At 47.8% G+C, this 23,760-nt stretch overlaps 3 protein-coding genes across 4 annotated transcripts in view; 1 reads left to right on the forward strand and 2 right to left on the reverse strand.

The window, feature by feature from the left end:
* Positions 1 to 61: 61 nt before the first annotated feature.
* Positions 62 to 4,955, reverse strand: LOC118788206 (ADP-ribosylation factor-like 2 binding protein). Its single transcript, XM_036544155.1, has 7 exons — positions 4,880 to 4,955; positions 4,263 to 4,329; positions 3,790 to 3,851; positions 2,738 to 2,844; positions 2,372 to 2,457; positions 1,368 to 1,464; positions 62 to 870 (listed from the first exon to the last, which is right to left on the reverse strand). Exons 1-7 carry the CDS (start codon positions 4,896 to 4,898, stop codon positions 763 to 765), a joined length of 546 nt encoding a protein of 181 aa, XP_036400048.1. The 5' UTR covers positions 4,899 to 4,955; the 3' UTR covers positions 62 to 762.
* A 2,571-nt stretch (positions 4,956 to 7,526) lies between these two features.
* rspry1 (ring finger and SPRY domain containing 1) lies at positions 7,527 to 18,635 on the reverse strand. The gene is made up of 15 exons (XM_036543739.1): positions 18,348 to 18,635; positions 16,772 to 17,294; positions 15,472 to 15,524; positions 13,625 to 13,737; positions 12,169 to 12,295; positions 11,194 to 11,252; positions 10,507 to 10,573; positions 10,238 to 10,369; positions 9,912 to 10,027; positions 9,640 to 9,783; positions 9,301 to 9,412; positions 9,091 to 9,193; positions 8,696 to 8,848; positions 8,358 to 8,462; positions 7,527 to 8,130 (listed from the first exon to the last, which is right to left on the reverse strand). The coding sequence occupies exons 2-15, from the start codon at positions 17,131 to 17,133 to the stop codon at positions 8,034 to 8,036; spliced, it is 1,743 nt and encodes a 580-aa protein (XP_036399632.1). The 5' UTR covers positions 17,134 to 17,294; positions 18,348 to 18,635; the 3' UTR covers positions 7,527 to 8,033.
* A 4,404-nt stretch (positions 18,636 to 23,039) lies between these two features.
* Positions 23,040 to 23,760, forward strand: part of psme3ip1 (proteasome activator subunit 3 interacting protein 1) — a 9,233-nt gene continuing 8,512 nt past the window's right edge. For both annotated transcript variants that reach the window (XM_036543947.1, XM_036543948.1), the window contains exon 1: positions 23,040 to 23,100. In XM_036543947.1, the coding sequence (XP_036399840.1) occupies positions 23,044 to 23,100 (57 nt within the window). In that variant the 5' untranslated portion in view covers positions 23,040 to 23,043. The remainder of the gene's footprint in view (positions 23,101 to 23,760) is intronic.

The raw sequence follows: 23,760 nt of genomic DNA on the forward strand, positions 1-23,760 counted from the left end.
AAAAACTTGTTGGATTCTGTTTATTCCAAATAAATCCATATTTACAGAAGACACTGGCAGAAGCAAACATTAAAACACTAAGAATTAAATACAGCAATATTTATAAAAGTGGCTCAAACCAACAGGACACAGAGACTGCCAGCCGTGTGGGACGGAGGTCAGTGAGTCAGTGCTACAGAGGTCCTTTCGATCAGACCGCAGCAACGGGCTGAAACAGTGAATGAAATTAATGAAACGGTTAAAAATGAACCTCTCACTGCAACCACAGTGGTGCGAGATCTACCCCAGTCCCCTCTAATTACACCACCGTGCACATCACAGCACTGTGAGAGCAGGCCGAGTCTGCAGGCCGAGTCTCCTCCCTGCAGAAACCCCCGCTTCTGAATCCCCGATGCCCCCTAACGAGCAGCCACTGGACACAGACACGGCAGAACCGAAGCATCAGTCACTCCTGTTAAACAGCACGAAACACTGAAGACTAGCACTCTCCACAGACACACAGAAACTGATGCTACGCTTAACCATCACACAGTCCCCAAACCCCCACCCCCCAGCCAATCACGCGCCAGGACCAGGAATGACGTCATCTCTGTGTGTGGAGCCACCTGCCCTCACCTGACACAGGCAGCAGGTGTCAACAGCAAGACTCACTTAGAACAAGGTAATCCGGTGAACAGTTTGAAAATGGAGTGAAACCCTCTTGTATGTGTGTGCGTGTGTATGCGCATGTGGGGGTGTTCCCTCCGAGCCGTTCTTGGGGGGTCACTGAAGTCGTGATGTCGTGCACGTGGTGAAGGGGACAGAGGAGGCGGGGTTTAAAGACTTAACCACCAATCCTGAGCTGAGATCCAGTCCTCGGCCCTCCCGCTCCTGCAGACACAGAGTGAAGCAGTGAGACCTGCACTGAGCTGACTAGGCCACTAGAGGGCATTGCTGCTGTAGCTCATCCAGACTGGCTGCTCTTCAGGATAATTACAGCAACCTGCTTGCATTCAGGATGATTAATTCAGGTTTCTATGATTAAAAACCACGATAAACTTCCACAGCTTCACCATGTCACAGTCTTCTCACAGTGGGAGCTTTAAAGTCAGATTACTGACAGCCCTAAAGTGGCCAGTGAGAAGCACATCCACGTTTTCCTCCCCAAATCTTTGCATTTTGTTCACTGCTTTCACAATGTTTTGGCTCCTGAGAGGAGTGAGTCACCGACAGAGACTGGGACGGTCTGAGCTCCTCAGGATCAGGGTGGCTTTCCACAGTCAGTGTTTATTCATCTCTGCACTCTGACGCCCTCTAGTGACTCACAGTAAGAAAACACTTAAAAAGAGCTACAGCAACACAAAAGAGAGACTGCTAGTTTTACTCACAGCTCTGTAGTCCACGAACATTTCTTTGAAGGCAAGGAAGTCAGTGAAAGTAAGCAGCATGTCAAAGATATCCCCAGAGACTTCATCTTTGTGCTGCCTAAGGGAGAGACACAGAGATATGAGTGACTGTTACCAGCTCATAATCAGTTTTATTACATGTTATTATATATTTAGAATCAATATTTACAGTCTATGATGAGTTAATTAGTTACCTACAAATTCCTATCTGTGTGTTATATCTGAAAATATATTTATATCTTTATGTCTTACATCTGAAAAGCTGAAATTTGTATGGTTATGTTAGTGTTAGCTGAGACCCATCTATAAAGCCAACAAAGCAGTTTGAATTTGAATTTGATAGAGGGGGGGGGTGTTTATGATGAAAAGAAAAACTTCAATCACAGTCCCTTCTTTACACTGGACACGTACATCAGCCATGTCTAAGATGTGGCCATAAATATAATTACTGCTCACAGAGGTATCGGACCACAGAGGATGTTTTGTGTCACAGGGAATTTTACTGAGATAAAGAAGGTGCAAAGAGACTTGGACCTCACTGAGACACTAGCAGTGTGGAGCAGCAGTACGGAGCAGCAGTACGGAGCAGCGGTTAGAGCAGCAGTGCGGAGCAGTGGTCAGGGCAGCAGTGTGGAGCAGCAGTGTGGAGCAGTGGTCAGAGCAGCAGTGTGGAGCAGTGGTCAGGGTAGCAGTGTGGAGCAGTGGTCAGGGCAGCAGTGTGGAGCAGTGGTCAGGGCAGCAGTGTGGAGCAGTGGTCAAAGCAGCAGTGTGGAGCAGTGGTCAGGGCAGCAGTGTGGAGCAGCAGTGTGGAGCAGTGGTCAGAGCAGCAGTGTGGAGCAGTGGTCAGGGCAGCAGTGTGGAGCAGCGGTCAGAGCAGCAGTGTGGAGCAGTGGTCAGGGCAGCAGTGTGGAGCAGTGGTCAGGGCAGCAGTGTGGAGCAGCGGTCTGGTCAGTGTTAAATGAAATGGTGAAGGTGGTTGTACTCACTGCAGTGAATGAATGAATGAGTTCATACTGAATCCTGGGATCCTCTCCTCCAGCTGCTGCTCAATGTGCTTCTCAAGCAGCTCAATCTGAGGGGGTGAGAGTGACAGCTGTCCATCATTCTGAGTGTGCAACTGTCAATGACTGAGGGGGTGTGTGTGTTTATATGCGTGCATTTGTGTGGGTGTCTGTAAGTGTGTATGCACACAAACAGGCATACATGTGTGTGAGTTTGCAAGTCCTATGTGCACGCATGTAAGCTTCTACAACTCAAATTCACACTGATGATGGATCTGAGCAGCAATGTCTCTGACTGTGCGTGTGTGCGTACGCATGTGTCCTTACTGTATTTCAGTGCAGGTAACTCACATATTCATTGAAAATGGGCATGTAGCTCAGCTTGTTCTCCTCTGAGTCTTCGAACTCCAGGTAGTATTTCTCCATGAAGCTCTGCTGCAGCTGCTGGAAACGCTCCTCTAAGGAGCAGAGGAAAGAGCACCAGCCTGAACACCGTCCTTCCTGAATCAACAGAACTCCAAACCGCACACTTGCATACTGGGTACTTTTGCACTTATCATTTAGTAGTATGCTTGGAAGTGCATATCTACCACCATGCATGCAAGCTGCAAGAGACACAAAAACTGCAAGATTTGGAATGGAGGTATGGATGGAGTAGGCTTCAATGCACACTGCGATTATTACTGCTACCAAGCATGTTTCCACGTGAAGCAGTGCCACTGTACCCAGCCGCCTCAGAATGTCCGTCTGCCCCGAAAATGTCTTGTGATGTAATACAGCGCTGATGTCACGCGTCTGTGGGTCTCTCTGTACTCATTTCCTGCACAGCAGACTTTCCACAGGCCCCACTTCCTGCGGCCACAACCCACAGCTGGCTCTTACTGTGCAGCACATTCAGCAAGCATGACTGGCCACGAAGTGCACTGACACATGTTATTATGGACAGTGCGGTACACACGAGATGTCATGCTGTGATCATCAAAACAAGAAGCACGCATTGGCTGCACTCAAAATTCACTGCAAAATAAATATGAGCAGTTTATTGGCACAGTTCAGAATACAAAGAAGTTAGCATCTAGACAGCAACTGTTTATTTGTTTTAGGCACTAAACAAACATATGTCATTTGATGTTACAAAAATTGTCACAAAAGTTTATTTGGCAGTTGCAGTATTTTTGAGAACAAAATAATGCTATATGCAGCTAGCTAGTCTGGCTAAGAGTCAAAGTCTGAGAGCGAATAATGACACAGAAGTGCACTTACACGTGATGTGTCCTGTATACTTACACATTTTTTTAAACATACTTAATTAAGCTAAACTTACTTAATTAAAGAATGTGTAGGCAGCACGCCAGTGTGCACCCGCGGCGGCACTGAGGGTGCACACACAGCCCCACACTCACCCATGATGATGTCCTCGATGTTCCCAATGACTGTATCAAACGCTGCGTCTGCATCAGAGGAGCTGCGGGCGATGAAGACCCAAGACACAGAGCAATGAGGAAGGCCAGTACGACCACATATATTCTATTATGACCAGATATTCAGCTCCTGCGTTCCTCCTGCGCTCGCTTCCCGAATGTTCATAACGAGTCCACTAATCACTGCAACGGTAGATTTAACAACAGCAGAGGAAGAGTTCAATATATCTGGATATCCGCATATCATATCTGCGGTATGATTGTCATAATCACACCAAGCCATCATCAAGTACTTCCTTAATGACATTCCACATCCAGAAAAACTCCCAGACCCATGATCAGGCACTGTGTGCAGACTTTACCGGAGAGACTGCTCCTCATATAAACGATTTATATCGAACTATAACTCACAGATAAACTGCTATGATTGTAACCTAATCACACACTAGCCTTACTTGGAAACTGCGAAGTCCTCCTCCAAGGCTTCCATCTCCACCGTGTTCTCCCCGGCGTCCAGAATATCTTTCATAAATCAAGTACATCATGAGCAACAATTTGATAAATATCGTTCAGAAGACAAATGCAGTGATTACAACATAACATGCATTTCCAGGTGGCTTGCCTGATGAGATGGATAGCTTAGAATCCCAGACAGGACAGGTACCTGTAACTTAATCACTATTAACCGATTAGTGACCGACAGCAGTGCAGTGCTATGACACGCCGCTTCAAAGCAACAATTATTAGCTAACGTTAGCCAGTAAACGTTTAAACTAAACACAGACTAACATTAGTGCACACGGTACAGTGCAGCGAATACGGAACTCCTGCACACAAAAATGCTCACGAACTGTCCCATTTCTTTTTGTTTGAAACGGATGCCCATTATTAACGCTTTGGACAACGAACTAACGACAGCTAACTAGATTAGCTAGTCAACCCCGCCGCTTTAAGAGGACTCACAGACATGCTTGTTTCCTGCACTAAATTTGAATAATAAGTATTTCAGTTGCAGTAGACAGGAAATAGATTAGATACCGATTTGTAAATTCATACTATACGATGATCTTACTTCTCTCTGTCGTCGCCATCGTCTTGCTTCTATTACGACTTGCTTCTCATACAATCGGCTCCACAGCAACGGAAACACGCGCCCCACTCATAATACCGTCCGGTAGGAAACAAATTCCGATCAGCTTCAGTTCTGCTATCAATACATAATGTGTTCACTTCTTTATCGCACAGAGCAGAGCAATCAATTATTCTCTTTTTTATTCACTGTGTGCTCCGCCACAACTGTATGGAAACGGCAAAGCCAGTGGTTCCCAATGATGGCAGGGATAACCTCGCACACCTTAGTCAAGAACGCCCTCACGCTTTTCATGGTACAATAGCCTTTCACAGGGTAATCTTAACCATAAAATAGCATGAGTGAGTAACATCAACCAGTAACATTCTTAACCATAAAAGTAATACGATTCCAAATGGATGTTTCTTCCCTCTGCTGTCATTTCTGGGGAGACCCACAAACTCCAAAGCCTCGGGAACTGGGCATCCCCACATTTCAGTTTAAACAGAGAACAAGAAACCAGGTGTCGGTCTGTCACCACTGATTGAGAAACTTATGATAGACCATCAGGGGTATGGCGTTCTGAGCATGCTGGCCAAATGACACTGCAAGCTGATTGGTTTACCTATTCTAGAGCCCCTCCATCTGGCTACAGTAGAGAGCAGCACCTAGCACATCCATGCAGAGCAAATCTGGGATCCTAGGTTACCTTCCTCTGCTTGTAAAAAGTAGAGCAGATTTACCTAGTCTTGGGCAAATTTTTGAGAAACACAGGTGACTGTTTCTTTGAGACATGGGAGGGGACCATGGTAGTCACCCACAGAACCACTCTGCAGACTGGGAGATTTTGGATGAGGCCAAATGGGACAGTTAAGAGTTGCCGGGCTTGCTTAATACTTTAATACAATATCTCATTGGAGAACCAGGTTTACACATTAATAAATATCATATTGCATTTTCAATGATGCATAAAATAATTAGGTCTAGACACATACAGCAAGCAGTTACCACAGTCTGTCCCCACCCAAATGTCACCGTCTGCTCTCTTTGTGTGTGATCATATGTGCAAAATTATATTTATTATATATATATATATATATATATATATATGATATATGAGTTATTTACTTCAGGGTCTGTTACAATTGTGTTTAGAGTGGCATAGTCCCTCTGTCGTGTATTTCTGCACTTGAGATCTCAGCACTGTGTTTGGCACAAACATTTAATGTATAGCGGTGTCATGTGTGGTTAGCGGTGTCCTGTTTGTGGAGCTTTTCATCCCACTTCATTAGATGTGCTGCGTAAGTCACTGTGGGTGAAAGCACCTGCTAAAGGACAATAACGTAACATGCAATGTGAAACAAATGTTTGAAGTAACATCTGATATTTACTTTTGGAGTTGCTGAAGTCCACCATCATTCTTCTCCTTCACATTTCTGATTTGCTCCTGTGTCAGTCTCCCACCCCCACTCCCCTCCACAGCTGATCCAGACGCCCTCACTCCCTCTGAAACTCTTCTGCACAGCACGAGAGCTGATACACTCCGATTCAGCCTTTAAATGGTTTCGAATCCCGTTAGCAGGTCTTTTAATCCTGGAGCAGGTTTTCATTGCTGGAATGTAAAACACAATGGCACAAGCTTTGCACAATAAAACAACTTTAATCAAAAGAAAAAAGTAATTATGTCAATTTAAAAAAAGAGATAAAAAACTAATCATCAGAATCCAGTCCCCAAGTGCTCCTGCCAGAAGGAGTCTGACAACATTCCACACACCAGCACTGTAGATTCCTTCAATAAATAGCCAGGCAATCATCAAAGTATGCTTCCATACAGAAGACTTTCTCTTACAAATGTCACAATCCAGACATGAGAACTTCAAGTTAATTAAAATAATCTACAATCTTTGGAACTCTGGACACAATAAACCTGTACATGTAACTTGTAAAACTCAGTTCTCTCATTTATTTTAAGACAATTACAAGAAAATTGATTTTTTTCATCACTAATTCAGTTTTTTTGAATGCATACCTTGTGCAAAAGCACTGCCTGCTGGGTAATGCTGTCCTGTTCTCAAAGAAAAAAAAAGATAAATATATAATCTCGCAACCTAACTTTGGGAACCCAAGTTTATTGCCTGTAAATAAAAATGAGTGTCTGAACAGAAAACTACAACAGTGGTGAATTATAGCTAATTAAAAACAAAATATTTTCATGACAACAACAACAAAAAGACACAGGCACCTTTTTTCCAGATAGTGGTCCTGTCTGTGTATGCTGCAACTGGTAAACAATGTCATAAGTGGTATGTGGTGATGTCAAACAAGTAAAGACACTTCCTTGAGGGTCAGGATCCCAAAGCCAGGACAATCGGGGAGCTGGCCGGCCGCTTTCAGCACGGTCCCTGCTGTGGACAGCGCTGCGTTAGGGACGGGAGGAGAAGGGGGGGAAATCCACGGAATGTTGTCCTTGTGACGATGCCGTCTCAGAAATCCTCAATGTCGAAATATTCTACAGCCTCTACGCTGCAATGCTGAGAATCTTTTTCTTGTGTACTTCAAGCTTTTATTACTAAACAGTTTATTTTCACACAAAAATGAAATCTCATGTATTGATCTGTACATAACTGTACACCAAAACTATTTCGCAGTAGATAAGGAATAACTCCAGGGCTGCTTTATGGAGGGGGGGTGGGATGGGGGTCGGGAGAGCTGTGGGGATGCTCTGAATGGGGTACACATGAAACATCTCCCGGATGGAAAGACAAGCCTGGCAGCGCTTCTGACCCAAAAGTTTTTGCTGTTACACTTTTAGTCATTGGAATAAAATAATTAAAAATAATTCACAGAGACGTGTAACACTGCTGAACACAGAGGGCAGAGAGAGTCTGGGCAGAGAAAGAGGCACGCTCTGATTGGACAGGCTGCACGCGTGACGCACGCTCAGGTGGACGACAGCATTGGACCTGCGGGACTTTCTCCTCCTCTTCCTCTTCCGGTGTTTGCTGACAGGACAGGGGGTTACCCTGGAGTGTTCGAAGAGAAAAAAAGGATGTCCCTCCCTCCCTCCCCACCGGTGTCTGCATCTGGGGCCCGGGTGAGAGCAGCCACAGGGGGAGAGGGCGGTGCTGGGCGGGGCGTGTCCATGGTGACGGGCGTGTCAGGACACGTGGGAGATGAGTCTGACGCGACTCTGAATGTCCTGACGACACAGCGGGCAGGTCTCCAGCTGTAAGGCACACTCCATGCACATCCCGCTGCCAGGAGAGGGGAACAGTTAGACTGACGCACACAGCCCCTCAGCACAGCCCCCCCGCGATACAGGACACCCCAAACCTGCGGCTCACATGTTACAACAACGGCTCTCCAATGGTATAATAATGAAACTAGCCAGCCAAACTCCTTAACCAGCATTCCACAGTGGGAGCAGACCGCCGTAGACATGCCCACCCCCCTGGCCTTCCTCTGCCCCTCCCCCTCGTACCCGTGTCCACAGGGACGCAGCTCCGTGTCGGCCATCTGGTCACAGCACAGAGTGCAGCAGTTGTCTCTGATGCTGACCTGCTTCAGCAGAGCCAGGCGCCGGTGTCTGTCATGTACAGGGACAGATACACATGCGTGAGGAGCACGTCAAAGACTCACACCCTACAGCCTGAGCTGCATTAAGCAGGAGCTAATTAAGAGCAAGACTTATTTTATAAATGTGAGAGCGAGAGAGAGACAGAGAGAGAGAGGGGTGTAAAACGGCAGGCCGAGGGGTTTCCCAAACCAAACCTCACCTGCATCACCTGCACCAGTGGGCTGTTTGAGGGTCGGACTCACCTGGGCAGAATGATCTTCTCATCAGACGCCAGTGAGGCGAAGTCATTGAAGGTGCTGAATTTCACAGGCGGGGGGTGGCGAAAGGGCGTGGCCCCGAAATTAAACTCACACTGCTGATACGACATGAAGCTAGCTGCTGCAAAGAACCCAGACCTGAGAGAGGGAGAAAGAGAGAGGGAGAGAGAGAGAGAGGGAGAAAGAGAGAGGGAGAGAGAGAGAGAGGGAGAAAGAGAGAGGGAGAGAGAGAGAGAGAGAGAGAGAGAAAGAGAGGGGGAGAGAGAGAAAGGGAGAGGGGAGAGAGAGGAAGAGGGAAGGAGAGAGAGAGGTGATGCCAGTCTGTGATTATGGGGCCCATCGGTAACAGGGGGCTGAGGTTTGGGGTGAGGTGTACTCACGTAGCTGAGGAGAACACCTGCTTTTCGGGAGGGAGCTGGTGCCCGTTCAGGTAAAAGATCATCTGCTTTTTACTCAGGTCCAGCAGGAAGCCGATGGCATCACCTGTGGGACGGGAGCAGGACCACGCAGTGTGAGCCCTAACAAAGCCACGCGGAACCACTTTCCCTGGGTCAGATTTGTGATGGGATGCAGTTTGGGGTTGCACTCACCTTCCTTCCAGCAGGGGTGCGAGTGTGGCTTACTGCGGGCGTTGTACCAGATCAGCTGCCTGCAGCCGTCATACGCACAGGAGAATTCATCATCCCCAATCCCATAGCCCTCCTGAAACAACACACACATGCCAAATATATACCACATACACACACTCTATACCACACACACACACAAAATATATACCACATACACACACTCTATACCACAAACACACCAAATATATACCACACACACACAGACACACACACTCTATACCACACACATAACCAAACATATCTCTATATCACATGTAGTAAATACACCTCTCTGCTACAGTGTGCATACGCGTGACGTACGTGGTTGAGGAACTTGCTGTCCTTGGTGGCCCAGCCGATCTGCATGACGCCCGAGGTGATGACCGTCACCTCGTAGTACCACACGCCGGAATCCACACAGAAGGTGCAGCGAACGCTCTCGAACGAGGAGGCATCGCAGCGGGCCTGGGGGGGCAGTCAGAAAAGAGCCAGAAAAGAGTCAGAAAGAGCGGTCAGCACACCCGGGACTCTCACCGCTCTGCGCCGCTCCCCGGGACGGAGATATTCTCGGAGTTTGCAGGACGGGGCCTCACCTCCAGTCCGCTGGGAGAGATCTTCAGATATTCGCTGACATCATTGCTGTTCAGCATGGCATTGATGTTGCTCAGATTCACCTTTTCATAGGTGAACTGGCGGCCTTCTTTCAGGACTGAGAGAGAGGGAGGGAGAAGAGGAGAGAGGGGGAGAGAAAGCGAGAGTGAGAGGGAAAGAGGGAGGGAGAGGTGAAGAGAGAGAGAGGGAGTGAGACAGTTTTAATCCCACTTTATTGGGACATCACAAAGCAATAGCATCAACCCCTCCCACTCCTGCTACTGCGCGCCCCCCACCCCCCCCCCCACCTCCGGCAGCACAAACTCACAGAGGTTGTCCAGACTCCACTGAGCGCAGAAGCCAACCTGCCGCTTCAGGTAGTCTGAGTGATTGGCCCAGGACTCCAGCACTGCCAGTCTGTCACTGATACACGACGACGACACTGTCAGCTTGTTCTCACCTGAGACGAGACCACAGAACACCTGTTACCTGTGAGGTTATGGTGAGATCATTCACATGTACACACACTGGGCACCTGTCATTTAACACACATATGCAGACATGTGCCGGCACACACTCACGCACACGCACGCTTACTTGTCTGTGAGAACTTCTCCAGGGCGATGAGAGCAAACAGCATGACCGTGGGGTGTGCCTCTGAACTCTGGGAACACAGAGAATTCAACCAATCAGAGTCTGAGCCAGGGAGTGACTCTGAGGTTCAGGAGCCCCTGCCTGAGACTCTCCCTCATCTGTAATGCCATTACGACTGTGTGTCCTTTCTGGGTGAAAGCTGGTCTGAGCTGAGAGCAGCTCAGTAGAGATGATGATTTTGGCTTGTTCTCTTCACCTTTATGACCTTATTATAGAGCAGCACCCTGCAGCCAGACAGTGGGCGTCGAGTCCTGAGGTGGTGACAGAGCAGTGAAGACAAATGCTGCAGGCATCCACAGATCTCAGACCTGCTGCTCAGATCACAGGAGTGAGCTCCGGGCTTTATGCAGGCATCCACAGATCTCAGACCTGCTGCTCGGATCACAGGAGTGAGCTCCGGGCTTTATGCAGGCATCCACAGATCTCAGACCTGCTGCTCGGATCACAGGAGTGAGCTCCGGGCTTTATGCAGGCATCCACAGATCTCAGACCTGCTGCTCGGATCACAGGAGTGAGCTCCAGGCTTTACTGCAAGTTTCCACAGATCTTGGACCTGCTGCTCGGATCACAGGAGTGAGCTCCGGGCTTTACTGCAGGCATCCACAGATCTCAGACCTTAGTGTCACTCACCAGGCTCTCCAGCAGGTACTCCAGGGTTCCCGGGCTGAGCAAGCCGATGCTCGCTGGACCTGCAACAGCGAGGGACTCTGTATCAGCAACACGCTACTCAACGCTACTCAACGCTATTCATCACTCACACTAAATCAGCTGATGGGTATCCAGGTTTGTTAAAAATACATTTAAATAAATAAAACTTCAGCTGAAGTATCTCCCGGTTTTAGGCTGAGCTCTAAAGACCTTGTTGTAAACAGCAGAATCCTGCATCACTGTCCTGGACAAACCAAAGATGGACGTTAACCCCATCCTGAGAGATCAGCCGAGCATCATGGGAAAGAAGGCAAACTGTGCAGGTGAGAGCGCAGGTGAGACACACCATGAGGGTGTTTGTGCCTCTGTTTTCGTGATAGCTCTGTGCTGGGGGAACAGGGACTGGGGGCCATGCTCCACTGATCTCAGCACAGCTGTCAGGAAATGGGGCTGTGCTGTGACACCGCCCAACACAGCAAACCTGCGCTTTTACGGGGAGCAGCGAACACAACCTCACCTGAGTCTCCAGTACAGCTTCTGCTCTAAACTCCATGTAAATTACAACTGCACTAAATCTACAGATAGAGGTTTCTGCCATGCAGATAAGACACCAACCAAAAAATCTGCACGGTCTGTCATTGTGTATGTGTGTGTGTGTGTGTGTGTGTGCGCGCGCGCTGGTGTGCATGCATGTGTGAGTGTGTGCGCGCGCATGTGTGTGTGTGTGTATGCGTGTGTGTGTGCGTGCGTGCGCGCGCTGGTGTGCATGCGTGTGTGTGTGTGTATGCGTGTGTGCGCGCGCTGGTGTGCGTGCGTGTGTGTGTGTATGTGCGCTGGTGTGTATGCATGCGTGTGTGTGTGTGCGCTGGTGTGCGTGCGTGCGTGTGTGTGTGTATGCATGCGTGTGTGTGTGTGCGCTGGTGTGCGTGCGTGCGTGTGTGTGCTTGCGGGACCCACCCGCCAGCTTCTCGGCCAGGCAGCCCAGCACAGCGGTGGTGTTGCGGTGCTTGGCGGGAATGGCGGCGTCCTGCCGAGCGACACTCCCACTCAGACTCAGCATGTCCGACAGCTTCTGCAGCGCGTCCTGGAGGGGGGGGCAGCGTTATGCTATATACACACACACCTACACACACACACAAAATCCCTATGCACACACCTGCACAGCTACACACACACACACCTACACACACACACACACACACCTACACACACACAAAATCCCTATGCACACACCTGCACAGCTACACACACACACACACACACACACACACACACACCTACACACACACAAAATCCCTATGCACACACCTGCACAGCTACACACACACACACACACACACACACACACACACACACACACACACACCTACACACACACAAAATCCCTATGCACACACCTGCACAGCTACACACACACACACACACACAAAATCCCTATGCACACACCTGCACAGCTACACACACACACACACACACACACACACACCTACACACACACAAAATCCCTATGCACACACCTGCACAGCTACACACACACACACACACACACACACCTACACACACACAAAATCCCTATGCACACACCTGCACAGCTACACACACACACACACACACACCTACACACACACAAAATCCCTATGCACACACCTGCACAGCAACACACACACACACACACACACACACACCTACACACACACAAAATCCCTATGCACACACTTGCACAGCTACACACACACACACACAAAATCCCTATGCACACACCTGCACAGCTACACACACACACACACACACTTGCACACCTATACCTACACACACCCACACCCACACACGCACACACCTGCACTGCTATATACACACAGACATACGCAGACCCATTATGAAACTGTACCACAGTCTTTACATTTCAACATCTGTCAGTTGGGTTCTGGCACTTCCATGAGTCAATGCAAAAAAGGAAGAGTTTTCCAAATGTAAACGTGGTCTACACGACCACCTGTCCATTTGCCTACAACACATTCCACAACATAAAACTGTCCCCAGGACTGACACATACACACTGAAAGCGTGAAGTGGAAGGTAAGACAAGCGCTGGAGCGTCCGTGTGAGTGCCGTGTGAGTGCACCCCTGTGGGGTCCCTGTGTGAGCAGGCTGCTTGGGGGGAAGGATCTCTGCCTCCAGAGAACCAGGAGCTGCTGGTGACTCACCGCTCTGCAGAGCGAGGAGGAGGAACACGCAGCATCCGCGCAGCATCCGCGCAGCAACCGCGCAGCAACCGCGCAGCATCCGCGCAGCATCCGCACAGCAACCGCGCAGCATCCGCGCAGCAACCGCGCAGCATTGGAGTGCGCTCTGGGGTCATGGTGACCATCACAGGAAGGGGGGCGGGACAGAGAGGCAGAAGGGCGATACTCACTTTGGTGGGCAGCGGGCACTCGTCCAGAAGCAGGGTGATCACGGCAGGACCCAGTGGGTCATCCAAGGGAATGACCCGAATCAGAGACTGGACCACCTCCAGCCAGCCATCATCTGAGAGAAAACACACATCAACAACACCACGGTGAGCCTAACCCACTCACACACACACATCTCTGTGTGACAGAGAGTCAGAGACAGGAGGGTGGGGGGGGGGGGGGGGGGGCAGAGACAGAGAGAGGGAGTGGACTGAGAGAGAGAGAGAGAGAGAGACGGGGAGAGAGAAAGATAATCAAGAGAAAGAATGGACAGATCAAAAAGAGGACGTGAGAGAAAGAGACCGTGTAAGGGGAGAGAAAGGGAAGGAGAGACAGAGAGAGAAGGGGACCGGGGGGCTGCAGCTCACTGCTTGTGTTTCTCCTGCTGGGAGTCAGAGTGTAAGCAGTGTCTGTAACTAATCCTGGGACTGAGACATGTGTCGCCTCTGCCAGGGGGCCCCGTAAAGCCCCCCCCCACAACACCGAAATGCCACGACCACATGAGCACAGGGAGGGTGGGGTGGAGACCCTGCCACCACAACGCCGTGGCTTTGGGGAGATGCCACGCGCCCAAACATCCTCCTTCTGTGGTGCAGACTCCTCTGCTCTGGCCTGCGCTGCCGCTCTGGCCCTGTGATTATGCGGTTTGAATCAGCCTTTTTCGCTGACTCATTACTCCTGCCCTGAGGATGCGGCGTTTGACTCGCCGTGTCTGCACATCAGCTGCCTGCTCCGGCCGACACCGTCAGAACGTCAGGGGACACTCAAACGATCCCGATCAGCACTGCAACATTAACACAGGCTGCTCCCAGAAAAACACACACACTGCTAGGCCAACATGAGAGAAACAAAGTGTGAGCAAACATTTTCAACATCCTGTTGATGTTTGTGTTTTCGTTACTGTCCTGACGATGAAGCATTTAAAACTGAAAGCGGATCTGAAATTGATGGGAGGCAGGACTTCCCTATCAATGAGAGCAGCAGGAAGGGTGGCTGCAGTCAAAAATGCCATCAAGTCACTTCCTGCCAAATGCTGTCATAAATTACTTCCTGCCAAATGCTGTCCTGCAACATCAGACACAGAGGTGTAAGTGACTTTGTCTTAAGACATAGTCTTAATGTTATTAAAAATGTAAATTAAAAAATTAAGGCCTACAAGCACACAGGCGAAAACCCTTTGTACATTAGACTTTCTGCCCTCAGGTATTACCCTTATCTTTGGCCACCACATTCACTAATTAATTAAAATACTTGACATGCAGGTCACAGCCGAGACTGAAGCCCTCCTTTAATCTGCCCTCTCTGAGGAAAACCGTTTTCCCAAAAATATGTGTGGAATTGCTCAGCTGATCTGATCTTCAGATTATCAGATATCAAGACCGAATATTCATCTGAAAAAATGCAGAGTATCTACACGGTCAGACAACTATGCTCTGGTGTTTTTAGCTTGTTCTGAAGTAGCTTTATTGGCTTTTCATTAAGTCTTAGGGGGTCTCATCATAAATAATCCACTAATATGCCCTGTGCTTCAGAGACTCTGATACTCCTCTTCGCAACGTTAAGGCTAACAGTTCCCTGCTCGCTCCAGAGGAAGATGTAACATCGGTTTAACACTCGGCTCAGTTCCAAAAGTTCACCTTCACAAGAATGATTCTAGTTCCGAAACAAGCACAAACAAAATCCAAGTGGAAAAAATGTTGGTGTGCACTGAAATCACAAAGGGCTCCTTCAATTATTGTGTTGTCTAAACATTGTAATAACATTGTAACAGGGCAGTTATGACATCAGAGAGCGGCGGCTGAGGCCTTACCTGTCTCGGCCATCTCGTGCAGGGTGATCATGGAGTACGGGGGCTCCTGGTCACTGAAAAACAGAAGCACAGGAAAGCACAGTGTCAGAGCTAGGCTCCAGCACCTCAGCAAACGCAGACAGCAGCGCTGCCCCTGACAGGACCGAGCCCATCCGAGTGCCGGTCTGCTTAATGCCTGAGTGACATCAAGAGCTGTGTGTGTGTGTGTGTGTGTGTGTGTATGGATGGATGGGGGTGTGTGTGTGCATGTGTGTGTGAGTGTGTGCGTGAGTGAGTGTGTCCGTGAGAAGAGAGAGACAGAAGCAACAGCTGGTAGAAAGGAGGGCTGAGGCCTGTTAAAAATACATGAGGCGGAAAGCCTGGCTGTGGATGGAGAGAGAAACTCTGCGTATCTCCACATCACGGGCGTGGCCAGGGGCACGGGCAGCTTCCACGGACACCACACTGCCCACGACGTCCCGAGGATGCCTTCCCCTGACCTCACGCTCCACACAGCACACACTCCACACAGCACACACTGTGTGAACGCCACATAACCTCACTGCGTAACCTCACGCTCCACACAGCACACACTCCACACAGCACACACTGTGCCAACGCTGTGTAGTGGCTGGCAGAGAGTGCAGCTGACCCTGTCTGAGCACACTTTCCGGGATCTGCCGTCTGGGCCACCCTGGGACTACCCATGATCCCATGAGGGTGGGGTTACAGAGAGGAAGAGCAGCAGGGTACAGCTCTCCCCGGAGCCCTGTGACCTCAGCGAGGGTTAGGAGCCACAGGCTGGAAACTGGTTGGTTCACTTTAAACAGAACATCAGCAAGCAGCCTCCCAATGGCAATAAACAGTCAGGTGTGCAGGCAGTGCAATTACCTGCAGCCCCAGGGCCAGCCTGGCAGAATCAGGTAAGACATACCTGTCCAACAGAATGAGTTAAAAGCTTATGTGCCTTATGGGTGAAGACATAAGACGGCAGACACAGGAGCCCCTGTTGGATGGTGTGAGCTCTGAAGTGAGGGACAGGATGTGGCATAAACTGCTGTAAAACACACCAGCCTCTATGTGCTCCACTTCCTATTGCTCAGGCACGAGCCATCTATGCCAACTACACCCCAACACACCTGCCATGTGACATTTTTCTGCTTTTGACATGGTGCACACAGAACCAACTAGCATCCATACATGAATGCTTGTGTTTCTGCCCTTACATAATCTGAACATTTGACCGGGACTTTCAGTGAAAATACACAGTAAATTCACGTGCCAGCTGGGTATATCCAGTAACTTAGTGAACGTAACTTACTTGTCAACTAGTGTCCTAATGACTGCCAGTGTGTCCAGTACCAGTCCGTCCACATTCTGTTTCTTTCGCCGCGGTTCGTGCGGTCCGCGGCCGCGCCTGGGCGGTCTGACCGGGTCCCGGGGCCGGCTGCCGCGCGTCTCCACATGCTCCGCGGCGGCGTGGTCCACACGCCGGAGCGGCCCGCGGTGCGTCGCTCCGTCCTCCACGTCACTGTCCTCCCTGCACACACAGCTGTTGCCCATGGTCCCGGCTGTGGCGGCGCGATCCCAAAACCGTAGCAAGTGCAGCTGCTCTAAGGTGAGCAGCAGACCGCGTGCGAGGCTCCTGCTGGCACAGAATGCGATCCAGGCGGCTACGATCATATCATTTGGAGGACTGGGGGACCCGTCTCGGGACGATCCGCGCGGGAAGGTCAGTCATGGTGCTACTGCGGACCTGCGGGGCTGCGGGGCGCTCGGCGGGCTCTGCACGGTCACTGCGCATCATCGGCCGCGCTCCGCATCGGCTGCGCCTTTTCCAAAACCTGCAGCGGCGAGGAAAAACGTCAGGCAGGTGTGTTCTGACCCAATGTGCTGATCCAAACATTTCATGCGCAGAAGACACCATTTCCAAATGGAGCGCACGTAACTTTTATAGGGCTATATAACAGTGAAACCTTTAACAAAAAACAATTTTCATAACTTTTTGGAAAGGGCTGAAATGTAAGCTGATACAAACAGCTAGTGCAACTCCCCCACGTTGTCTAGTTACGTGACCCCAACTATCAAACGTTACCTCGCCAGACTATTGTGGTAACTAGTTACATTTGTGTGACTGGTGAAATAATATAAACCCCTCTTGAGCTCATTCTGGTTGGAGGACGCGTTTATGGCTGGTTCATTTTTCATAAGTAAGCTACTAAGCAAGTAAGCTACCTAAACAAGCGACACGCAAACCAAGGAGTATCGATAAAAACGAAAGCACAACACACGCGACGCAGAAGCAAATCGCCATGCGTGCTTTCCGGAGACAATCACTCGGAATGCTGTGGTTAGTTTGCTTGGCCAAGCAGACTAGGCATGACAGTTAACTGTGTAGGCCTATCTGCCTCTAGTTAGTTAGCCTACATACCTGCCAACAACTCACAGAAAACTAGATAAGTGGCAAACTACCCAGGTCACTACCTAGGAAGTATGATTGCTGGTCAGCGTGTCAGGAAAACTGGATCACTGGTTAGCTACACTGCCAGAGTTATGTTACGTTAATAGCTCTCATTAAATTTTGCCAACCTGTATAAAGCAGGTAAACCTGTTTGCTAGCTGGTGAATCCTAAACCAGCGCATTAACTGATTACTGTCTCGCTAGGTAGTTTCATTACTTAGCCACACATACCAAGAAACCGAGCTAGCAAACACGATCTGCCTACGGCGCATTCATTTAGCTAGCCATGCTAACGTTTGCTAGAAATATCAGTAGCTGGGGTTCATCGGCTAAGAAACAAAACCTTCGGAAACAAATAAACTTACCCAACGCTAAACAGCCACAATACTTAGGAAACGCCGTAATGCATATGCCGCCGCCTTACGCCGACACTTACCCACAGAGAGTTGCGATCCGCGGTATCCGCTGCGACTGTAGGGCGGTATGGGCGAAGAAGGCAGGCCTCTCGGCTGAGACTAAGGCAGCTTCAGATAGCTACCTAACCAGTTTTTCCAGACCACTTTTAGTTTTGAGACGCGGTTGCATGAAGTTAAGGTGGTCACTCCGTCTTCAGTCAACAGCAGCGGCTGCTGCGTGAGTCCTGGACATTAAGAGTTACCCGATTCAACAGGAGATCTTTTTGTCTTTTCAGGCCAGCTTGGCAGCCGCCTCTTCCCCGATCCTGTTCCTGAGTCAGGCGGTGATGGTGCTGATGATGTCAGGACGAAACCTCCTCCCAGGCTCCTCCTAGCAACCCGTACACAAGTTCAGACCATCGCAAGTCGCAATTTCCTCCAGCGTCGGGTTCAGACACATTGCAGCGCGTTTGGGCAGCCCTGTCCTTCGTTTGCGGCTATTTTATAAAATTATACTGAAAGCTTAGTTATTTGAAGTCTGTATCTATTGCGGTGCTCACATCCTCTTTATTTAGTTTGTTGAATGCCCATTGTTTGACCGTCTGAGCTGAACACACTACTGTTAGCCTAAAGTTGTTCAACTGACAGCCAGCATTGGCTACCGTAGCCTGGCGTTTTACTAATAGATCACTAACCATTGCACAAACTATTGCGTTGATCAAAAGGAAGATTAGACTCATTCACACAAATGTGCTTCCAACCTTGAGATAAGATATGACTCTGACACGTTTAATTTACTTATTTTCCTTAAACCTGGAAACACACAGCAGCTATATGTGTGTAACGTTATTCTGCCTCTTTGCAACACTAAATAACACTGGCTCTTCCTGTTTCAGTCATCGCGTTCTGGTATTTGTGATCATGGCTTTGCCTCTGAAACAGACAGGCTGGGGTGATAAGGTGACACGTTGCATTGTTCATTTAACATTTACAGTTCATCGCCTGTCCTTTTCCTCTTGTGTGGGATTTATGTCAATAGTTTAGTCATGTAAAATTGAACGATGTGGCGGGTGTGACAGCGGGACTTTAGAAAGAGACGGTTGAGTTAACGGCTTGAAACAACGCCCCTCTTGCGTCAGAGCGCGTACTCACTCACTCACTATATGGGCCTACCTTAATTTCTAGTGGCCCTAGATATGACCACGGATTAGCTGCCGAATGAGATATCCCTGCCTGTTCTCAGATGGTTGTTACTGCTTTCTATAATTGATTTTAAAAGAGAAAATAAAAATCCTTGTCGCAGAGTATTTAGTAGGAAGTTAAAACAGAGCAATGTTTGTTGGGCTTGCAATGAGAAACCTCGAAGTCGGCCAGTTTTGATTTCAGGTAAAAAAAAAAAAAGATTGGCAGAACGGGACAGCATTTTAGCGAGTGTCTGGGAAGAACCGGGAGCCTCCTCGACGGAACTTCAAAAGAACACTCGTTGTTATGCAACGACAAGACCGCGCTGCAGCTGTCGCAAAACCTCACCTGCACTGATCACCTGAAGCGAGATCAAAGGACCTGCAACAGATTGGAAGTCCATAGTTCGAGTTTATGGAGCACTTCCACATTCTCTCTGAACTTCACCTTTAGTCAGTCAGTAATTTGCTGAAATGTTATTTAAAAGGCTACTTGTAGAATTCACCATAGTCTAAATAAATTAGGAAGTCTTTGTGTGGTCCTTTCTTAGTGGATGCTTATATTTGGGGAAACGGCTGTAGTTTTTCTTGTTCTGAACACGCCACACGAGGAAGGCCATCGTGGTGCATTCCAGCATGGTAGAGAAGCCCCTTTTAGTGCTGTGATAATGTGGCTGCAGCGCTGCTTGCTTGCCCGAAAAAACACTTGATCAGCACGCTGGTGTTTGAAGTGGGATACAAAGGGAGAGTCTTACTAATGTAACATCTGCAAGTGTCCGAGTTGCGGTGTTTTGCAGAAGGAAGCGTCTGCAGGTGTAATGCCAGTGAATGCATTGTTAGCGTGTTATTTAGTTATTTAAACAGGTTTATACCACGGCTTGGTTAAATACTTGTTTCTGATTGGCTGGAGGGGTGTGAATTATTTCCCAGTGAATGCACGGTAATAATGCACGGCTATGAAGTAGTTCCAGTGAAAGTGGCCTTATCACCGTTCGAAATTAATACGCAAGCTCATTCAACTTGATTGAAGATTCCATTTGCAACCGAACATAACGGCAACATTGTAATAACATTAGATAACGTTACAGTTCACAGCAAGAACATAGCTAGAGCATCAACAAAGTGACGTCGCCAATACACCGTCACATTTGCACCTTAAAATGGAGAATTTCTCAATTAACATTTAACCTTTTTGGCAAGAATGGAGACTTTGAGACTTTTACAATAAATGGAAAAGGAAATGGAAACTTAAATGGAATAAATAGATACATGAAATAAATAAATAAATAAATAAATGGAAATTTAATTTCAATAAATGAGTACGATGTAGCTTATAGTCACCGTTTCCACATAGCCTACGTACGTTTAAGATGGCGAACGCGAATGTAACATTATCCACTTCACCAGCTAAACGGACACTGTAGCTATAGGCTAGCTGGCTATATCAGAAATTTCTAGTTAGTGGGCTAAGTTACTGTAGTTTCAGTAGCCGAAGCCTAGATGTGTAACGTATATAGTATTTTTTTAATGTAGCCGAACATAGTAGGCTACATTTTAAAATAATTAAATTTAAAGTTTGGCTGTGTCAAGATAGCTATATGAATGACTATATTCTGTGGACGTGCACATATTGTAATATAGCCTAAACCTACTGTATATTTTGTTCAAAAATAATAAAATAGTAGCCTAACTTAATATGAGTGCTGAATTATTTCTTTGGTAAGTAGCCGTGGTATAAGCGGAATAAACCACTCCTGGCGGTGCAGTTCTATGGAAATAAACCACCTCAGGGTGGTTAACGGCCCCTTGGCCTCGCTGCGGGGCCGCATCACACCACCCCGTCGTGGTTTATTTCCATAGAACTGCACCGCCGGTCGTGGTTTATTCCTTACTTAGAAAGTGTCTGGTTATAGTTCCACGGTGTGAATAGTGTCAAAGAACGTTAGCTGACGTAGTTCGCTAGAGATTATTGGCTGTTAGCTTTCTGAGCTAGTCTGCTTGCACAGTTGCTAGCTAAGGAGCTAACTGATGCACTTTATTGTTTTAATTAAAGTAGTCACAATGTTTCTTATTCTGATAGAATTGGGTTTTATGGTATATTTTCAGTACATTTGAACCATTATTATTATTATACACTACAATAGACCACCCAACTAGGTTGCTTCTGAAGGTAACATTGTGTACGTAATTGAACTGAGGTTTGCCAAAGTGAAAGGGGTTGAATACTTTTGCAAACAGCATATTCCATTTTTCATTTTCTTAAAAATATTTTGTGGTGTAAAACCCATGTTACTTACTAGTAATTCATTAAATGTATTATTGTTGTAAATTAAAATATCATATATAGAAAAATATTAACGTATTAATTGTTATCCAGTAAAATGAGTGATTTAGCAGGGGGGATTGAACACTTTTGCAAGGCACTGTATGCATGTCACATTCTCATTAGGGGCTGAGCCCCCCTGAAGGTCTGATCGTAGAATCGCCCCCGCAGTTTTAACAGCGGAAAGGTGCATGGCTGCAGCTCAGCCTACTCTGGCCTGTTTCCAGAGGCTCTCTGCTGTCAGAGTGAACAGGAGCTGACGACTGGGGGGAGGGTGCTGTGCAGCTGGAGAAGGAGATACTCAGTCCCACAGACTGGGTGGAGGAGCACTGGTGTAACTCTGCGCTAATGAAGGACTACACCAGGATCAATCCCGTGCTGCAAACTGCTTGCGGTGCAGAAACTCTCCAACACGCCCCACAGCCACACGGAGCCCTCTCAGAGTGACTCTGCCCCACATGCTGTGTCATTCTGCCCCCATGTATAATACTGCTGTTTCACTGTAGCATGATGGTTAATTTACGAGCACCACAGCAAAAGGGTCACAGATCCAAAGCCCTGCTGGGGCACCGCTGTTGTAGCCAGATATGCAGAATGGGATACTTAACTTATTCAGTGAAGTGTCTTCGCATGTAGCATTACATTACACTACATTACACGGATTTAGCAGATGGTCTTACCCAGAGCAACTTCCATCAGAATAGAACATAAGTGTATCCATTCAATTTAAATGAGCAACAGTGTCAGACCAGGCTAACACTCCCAGACCAGTGAGTGTGAGCATAACACTATTCAAGCCCCACCACAAGTTAACTTGTGCACTCTGAGAAAAACCTAGTGCTACAATACAACAGTCTCTAGAACACAAATTATATGCCGTAATACTACACACAAAATTTGCATCAAATGCAAGAAGTAGCAGGTGTTAGGGTATGCGGATAGAAGTGGAACCGACATGCAGTCTGAGGAGGTGGGTCTTTAGTCTGCATTGGAAGATGGCCAGCATCAGTGGCTGACCCTCGAGACAGTTTGAATTTCCTTCATTAAATGTAACCAGCACTATGAAGAACGAGGTCCTAGATAAGCGCTTCTGTTATGTATACTGCAATAACAATACGACTTAATAATGATAATGATATAGTTGCATTGTGTTACAGACTTGGCGGAGTTTCGCTGTAACACTACACTACCCATAATTCTACGTAAAACCTGAAACGACACCAGGCGGAACCCATGTTGCTCTTGAAGCGACGGACTGTGTTCATTGTGACACAGGGCTCCTTGGATCAGGTAAAGCTGATATCATTTAAGGCGTACTGAAAGGTGTTCATGAACAGCTGTTGTAAATCAAGAGTACTTTAGTAAAACGAAAAATATGGAATCCATTAATTGTTTTGAATGACGTCAAGAAAGTCGACTCAGTCGCTTTCCACTAATGTGTCTGGCTGGCTAGCTAGGCTAAGTCGTTGTTAGCACTTTGGCTAATCTCGACCAAGATCGCCAGTTACCTAAGAAATTCGCGCAGCGTTTGTAGATACACAGTACATACGAGGGGATCAGTATTGATTCTCCTCTGTCTAACAAGGTTACTGGTTTTTTGAAATATTTCTTGGGCCCAAGACGGTGGCTAGCTAGCAAGAGGTTTACTCAGCCAAGCGGATCATAACACGTTACCAGACAGGAGTGGGTTTGCTAGTTAGCCATTTCATTTAAGAAAATCTCCGTCGAGGATGTTCTTAAGTGTTTTTACAGTCGATGCAGCATTTTAGCTAGGTATTCTGAGTGGATTTACAGAAACATGAAGGACACATTTGCCTTATAAATACACCAACGTACCTACTTGAAAATATAAATCGTGTATTTTCCATTGGAGTCACTTTCATACTGTAATTTACATGTGTGAGATATGTTTGACTAATGACTGAGTCTATGTCCATCTTCCCAAGTGCA

This window comes from Megalops cyprinoides, chromosome 13 (genome assembly GCF_013368585.1).
Source record: "Megalops cyprinoides isolate fMegCyp1 chromosome 13, fMegCyp1.pri, whole genome shotgun sequence".
In the NCBI taxonomy this organism is placed as follows: domain Eukaryota; kingdom Metazoa; phylum Chordata; class Actinopteri; order Elopiformes; family Megalopidae; genus Megalops; species Megalops cyprinoides.